This window comes from Mchenga conophoros, linkage group LG13 (genome assembly GCF_057382185.1).
Source record: "Mchenga conophoros isolate Kocher_MC1m ecotype Shallow Benthic linkage group LG13, M_conophoros_male_GT1.1, whole genome shotgun sequence".
NCBI lineage: Eukaryota > Metazoa > Chordata > Actinopteri > Cichliformes > Cichlidae > Mchenga > Mchenga conophoros.
The window spans coordinates 30,507,766-30,514,011 of NC_140538.1; the positions used below are offsets into that span (position 1 = coordinate 30,507,766).

The 6,246-nt window shown below is 38.3% G+C and overlaps 1 protein-coding gene across 1 annotated transcript; it reads left to right on the top strand.

The window, feature by feature from the left end:
• The first annotated feature begins 1,479 nt into the window (after positions 1-1,479).
• On the top strand, positions 1,480-5,058 carry LOC146561525 (uncharacterized). Its single transcript, XM_085295852.1, has 4 exons — positions 1,480-1,622; positions 1,709-1,835; positions 2,255-2,423; positions 2,762-5,058. Exons 1-4 carry the CDS (start codon positions 1,512-1,514, stop codon positions 2,931-2,933), a joined length of 579 nt encoding a protein of 192 aa, XP_085151978.1. The 5' UTR covers positions 1,480-1,511; the 3' UTR covers positions 2,934-5,058.
• The last annotated feature ends 1,188 nt before the right edge of the window (positions 5,059-6,246 follow it).

Sequence of the window (6,246 nt, forward strand, 5' to 3'; positions counted from 1 at the left end):
CTGCATGGCCGTACCCTCTTCTGCACTATTATCCATTGTTGAGCTACACACATCCCACACTGTAAGTATGCACAAATGACTTAATTCTAGGGCTGCACGATTTTGCATAAAATGAGAATCACGATTTTTTGGCTTAGAATTGAGATCACGATTCTCTCACGATTTTCTTTTCCAGTATAAATATTTATTGCACTTATTAACTGCACATCAACTTCGTAACAGTTGAGACTGAACATAAAAACAATAAACAAACATAAAAACAACAAATGTCTCACGTTTTGTGGTTGCCGCAAAATGTTGTACTGCTTGAAATTCCGCCTCCACCGTTGCTCGACACTGTGTGTATAGAGCAGGTAGTGCAACAATAGAAAAATAGTTGCGGGACGGCACTGTGTAGCATTTGTCTAGGGTGTTGATCATTTTCCTAAATCCCTCGTTTTGCACAGTGTTGGTGGGAGCCATATCCTTGGTCAGGTGATAAGTAATAGCCTCTGTAATTTCTTTGTGCCTGCGGGAGTTCGACGGGTATAGGGAAGCGCTGTATAAGGTTCCCGTTATTGATGTTTGGGTGGTTGACCGGGACGGATTTTCTCCTGTTACTTTCTCGTCATCCCTGACGTGCTCGCCGTTGTTTTTTCCCTGCTAATTTTAGCATCACACGGCACAGCTTCTGCATCACGTGGTATAAGGCTCCGCCCTTGTCATTTGTTGAGCAGGAAGAGTGAGCGCTTGTTTTCATGCAGATTACGTCCCGGATCAAAATGCGGTACAATCGTCATCGTCTTTTTTTTTTTTTTTTTTTTTTTTAATGGTTGTCATTTGAAAACGAGATCACACATAAGTATGAATCGAGATCGCGATTTTCTAACGATTAATCGTGCAGCCCTACTTAATTCTGCAACATAATAAAATATAAAGCAACATATAACTGAGCATTTGCTTTAACTTGCTGAATGTTTGTCTGCTGGCAACAGAATGCTTACACAAACAAACCCAGGATAGTAAGTGCAGCAATGTTACTTTGACAATAGCAAATCATAGCTAATACATATATAAAGAGAATAATGTGCATAATGTGCATAAAGTCAATACTTCTGGACAAGTGCTCATCCACTTGTCACAGGTGGCCAGTGCCATCCTCTATTCTGTTGCATGTTGCATGCTGGGGCAGCAGGTTGAGGGTCGCAGATCCAACAGATTCAATATACTGATCCGCATGGCCAGTAATGGTGTGGGGATTGAGCTGGACTGGCTTAAGGTGGTGTTAGTGAGACGGATGTTGTCCAAGATAAGGACAATCACTCCCACACACACCATGACATGCTGGGCAGTCAGAGGAGCACTGTAATGCATGTAAAAAGACAAACTGGCCTGCCTTGCAGGTTGAATGTTATGCAGCACACCCACATAGTTCATGTGGGTGTGCTGCATAACATTAGACGTTACACTGTGATTATCTTATTAAACAGGAGGACTTAGTCCAGAGCTCAGTTCATCAGGAGTCTGTGATCATGGCACAGGTAATGTTTGCACTCTTCGCACTTTTTCTGGTTTCAGTCTGCACAGGACAGGACTTTTGTGTGGGAAAGTGTCCCCACTACAAAGTACTCGAGGCCTACCCGGTAAGTTTTTGGAACAATTCAGATACAGAATTTGTGTCATCTTCATTATAATGGTTCTTTAACATTTGTGCTTCTTTTGCATGCAGGACTTTGAGGTGCGCTTATATGACACTTCCACCTGGATTACTACCAAGATTGACAGCTCCCAGTCCAGTGATGTCCTCGCTGCAAATTCACAGCTGAAGGATTATGCCAAGAAGCAAACTGAAGCAGGTATACGAGGAACTGAAAGTGCAAGTGTGTGATGTAGTTTGTTTTGTAATGTTGATGTTTCTTTTCAAACACAGTAATCCAAGAGATTAGTTGTTTCAAACTAGTTCTTCATAAGAAGAGTTGTTTGATTTTTATTCAAAACTGAAAGAAAGAAGAAAAAGGGGAGCTCAAATCTAAAATTTGTAACTTAAACACATTTGTACTGTTTTATTGTCCATATTAAAGAAATACTTGATATAGCATGGAGTCATTTTTCTTATTAAAAAATGTATTGAATTTAAAAAAAATATTTAAAGACTATAAAATTTCATAAATCACTGACTTATTTCAGAAATGTTTTAGCTCTGAATTTCTGCAGCCCCACACATTTTCAGTAAAATGCACCTTCAAGCATGTTTTTCTTTCTTTTTCTCTTTCAGGTTTTGAGATCTCTAGTGACACTTGGCCTGCACTGGTCAAGGTCACAGATGGTAAAGGTGATCCTGAATTTGCCTTGTCCTGGTTTATTCCTCCTGGTACCACAACACCTGAAAATTCTGATCCCTTGGTCCAACTGGAAAGTAAACCTGAAGCCACTGTGTATGTCAGGTGAGAAACAAGTCCATTTATCTAGTTTTTCCCCAGAAAACCAAGAAAGACTTTAATTCAGCAGTTATTTTGTAAATCTGTAAACATGTTACCACCTAACAAATACTGAAAAGGGAGGAACATTAATTTTGGACTAAGCTTCACCAGATTCCAATTTGGGGGTCAGAAAGAGAATTAACTATGAAGTTTCACATACATAATATGCAAAATTACTTACAGAGTAAACTTCAATGATAGCAAGTTTTTAAAAGCATTAAAAGGAGGGCAAAGCCTAAATCTCTTTAGTCTTTGGCCAACCTGAAAGATATCTAGAATTCTGCTTTGTTGTCTGCTCTAAGGGTTTTCGGTGGCGCTCCAAGCATCCAGAGTGGCCAAGAAAATGCAAAGAAGCTTCGTGAGGCCTTGATTACAGCTGGGAAAACCTTTGATCATGACACTTACAATGGAGCTGGATATGAATCATTTTTCTCTCTTACTCACCACAATGAAATTTGGATCTACGCTGCCTGACAACAGCAGACATCGTGAGCTGAACAAAATCTTTTCATCATGTAATCAAAGTGGGTTTTTCCATAGACATCATTTACTGTTTCACTTGCAGTAAAAAATCATGCACTGTATTTTTTGGGGGGCATCCGTAGATTTTTTGTTCTACACATCTCCACAGGGGTTTACTTTTTTAAGTGTGTGTTTTGTGTCTTTTTCTATTTCTTTACTGTTTGCAAAAGCCCTTGTTTTTAATTTCATGCATTGGTAGAATGTTCCTTACATGAGTCAGCCCTGGAGGAACTTTCCTGCAGGTCTCCAATTACACAGAAATGCATTTAGACTTGTTTGTGCAAAAGCTGAACATACCTCCAGGGTTATTGTTTCTGGGCTACGTCCTGACATACTGGTTTATCTGCATGTAAATAAAGATTGCTCGCAAATGATAACACTTGACTACCTTAAGAAACTAAAAGATCCTCCCATTCCAAAAACATTACCCTTTCTGTTTGTTTGGATGCATAATTACATGAAACTGCTACAGTCACAGAAACATGGCTAACTACAACTGAAATAAAAAAGCCATCTACTTTGTAATAAAAAGAATTTGTAGGATCTGAGCCTGTTTGTTTGTCCTTGTTTTATATTTTGAAAAACAAAAATAAATTATATATTTTTTAAAAAGCCATCTACATAGCTACACCTGAAGATTGCTAACATCTACCTTCAAAGAAGAATAGCTAACAACACATAATCCACAGAAAGACAGCGCAGTAGGCTAGAGCAGATTTTCCAGTGAGCAACATGGGCATATGCCCATGCCCACAGTTCATTACATTTTTAACTAGCTCCCACAGTAATATATTAAATACCAGGCAAAGTAAATCCCACAGATATGGAGACCAACTCTCTCTTCAGGGTGTTTTGTTGCTTTAATTAATTTATTATTAACAACAATATAAAATTATGCACAAAAGGAATTACTAAAAAAAAAAAAAAGTGGCTTTATTTATATATGTTTATATATAAATATATACGGTTGCCCCTAGAGACAAAGCATGTACAAACTCCAAAAAGCACGTACAAATTCCAAAGCATGTACAAACTCCAAAACACATTTCTAGCATTAATTGGACTTCCAAAACAGAGCTACCCTAGATCACTTAAATTACACAATTGAAAGCATATGTGTATTGTTTGTGTATTTACACACAAGCACTCATAGATATATTCAAATAATTTAAAAAAAAAAAAAAGTTCATTTACCCGTCACTACCACACACCAAATCCGGTCGTTGGTACTTCCTGGCTTGTGTAGCCACTAGGTAACAAAAAGCTCAACACTGCCCCTTTTTTGTACGTGTTTTGGAGTTTTTAAGTGCTTCGGGGTTTGTACGTGTTTTGGAGTTCGTGCATGTTTCGTCTCTAGGGGCCACCGTAAGTATACTTTTATTTATTCACTCCACATAAAATGTAATAAATAAATCATATAATACAAAAAAAACCCCAACCATTTACATTTCAACTTTTAACTATTTAAATTTTCAGCTTTTTCCTTCTAAACAAATTTAAAGTGAAACAACACAATTAAATATAAACGTGAAAAAATATGAAAACAAAAAGAAGATGCACATTCTCTGTCATATGGGCCTGCATGAATAAACTTTCTGAATCCTTTATCATCCGCAACTGAAAATAGTTGTGGATCATTGTCAGGGACCAAGCAGTAAAGCATAAAGGACACAGGTGGTTTCAATTTTTAAAAAAGGGGGGGGTTTTATTGACCCAAAAATATGAAAATATATTTAACAAAGCCAAAACTTAAACAGGCAGACCAATAAAAGAGGTCAACTCAATAGACTAAACTCAAGATAATAATTAACAAAACCTCAAACAAACATATTGTAATGACCTGGCTGGGGTTGTTAGCCAGATGCATTCTGGGTATTGTGTTGTCTGTGTTTTCTATCGTTCTGCTAGTTCCTATGTGTTTGATTCGCATGTTGTGTTAGTGTTATGTTAATGTAAGCCACAGTGAAGTTGATGTGTGTTCTGTGGAGTGGGTTGAATTGGCATGGTTGGCTGACACCGCGACTCTATGTGGTGGGAGCGGGATAGGGGTTCGGTGTCAGCAGCGTTACGTTGTTGTAGAAAAAGATGGTAAATAAATGACTGGTGTGAACCACTACTGCCTCCTGCTGGATCATTTGGGGATTATCAGTCTGCTGCTGAGACGCTTGGGGTCGTGCGGTGTATGAGGCACGAGCGCTCTCCATCCGTTGTGAAGTTTAGCGATAGCCGCTAGCGCCCTGCTAGCCGTTTAGCTAGTGAGCAGTTTAGCCAGTTTAGCTCCACTAACCCACAGTCGTTACAATATGATAAACTGACCTCCTGAAATGACACACAGGGGAACTTAAATACTGGTTTAGCTAAACCAAATGACACACATGGGGGAAACAAGATGGCTGCCATATAACCAACTAATACAAAACAATTAAACAAACATGAAACACCCCCCGGGCAATGAAGCATGTGGTGCAATCCAATTAGGCTGTCAGTGGTACTTCAGGTCTCCCAGCCCTTTGCCACACAGGAGGAGAAGCCAACCCCCAGGTAACTCAAACAAAGATAGATGTATTAATATAACATAAAACAGAACTTTGACCTTGCAAGGTTAATATGTGTGCACGCCATATAAACATTGGAAGGTATGATGGAAAAATAAATACATTTAATAAAGAAACAATATTGAACAATAAGTAGAATATTTAGAAGTAGTGACTGTAAATTAAACTAAAGTGAATCAGCGGGTGGTGAGGTGTGGAGCTTACCATGTTTGGCATGCCATCACAGTGACAATTAAACATTAATGAATCAATGGTATGGAAGTGGAGGAAGCAAGAAGATGATCTGCGATGTTGAGAGTTATTGTGAATGAGTTAAATAAAGTTTGACTTATCTGGCTGTTTTGTTTTGCTTAATGCACCTTATAATCCGATGCGCCTTATGTATGAAAATAGACCTGTTCATTGATATTGCGCCTGATAATCCGGTGCGCCTCATACTCTGAAAAATACAGTAATTGTGTGCAATAGCTACATATATAATCAGATCAAGTTCTGCTGGCTTTTTTGGTGTTATTTTCTCAGTTTCATTTAATAAAGAAACAATATTGAACAATATGTAGAATACTTTAAAGTAGTGACTGTAAATTAAACTAAAGTGAATCAACGGGTGGTGAGGTGTGGAGCTTACCATGTGTGGCATGCCATCATAATCATTACTATACTTTTCTAATGTGACGTTGTTTCCCTGGCTCTCTTTCTCTCTCTTTCCC

Coding starts and splice junctions, on each gene's coding strand:
- LOC146561525 (XM_085295852.1), top strand. CDS start 1,512: ATGGCACAGGTAATGTTTGCACTCTTCGCACTTTTTCTGGTTTCAGTC. Junction 1,623..1,708: donor AAGTACTCGAGGCCTACCCG/GTAAGTTTTTGG, acceptor TTTTGCATGCAG/GACTTTGAGGTGCGCTTATA. Junction 2,424..2,761: donor GAAGCCACTGTGTATGTCAG/GTGAGAAACAAG, acceptor GTCTGCTCTAAG/GGTTTTCGGTGGCGCTCCAA.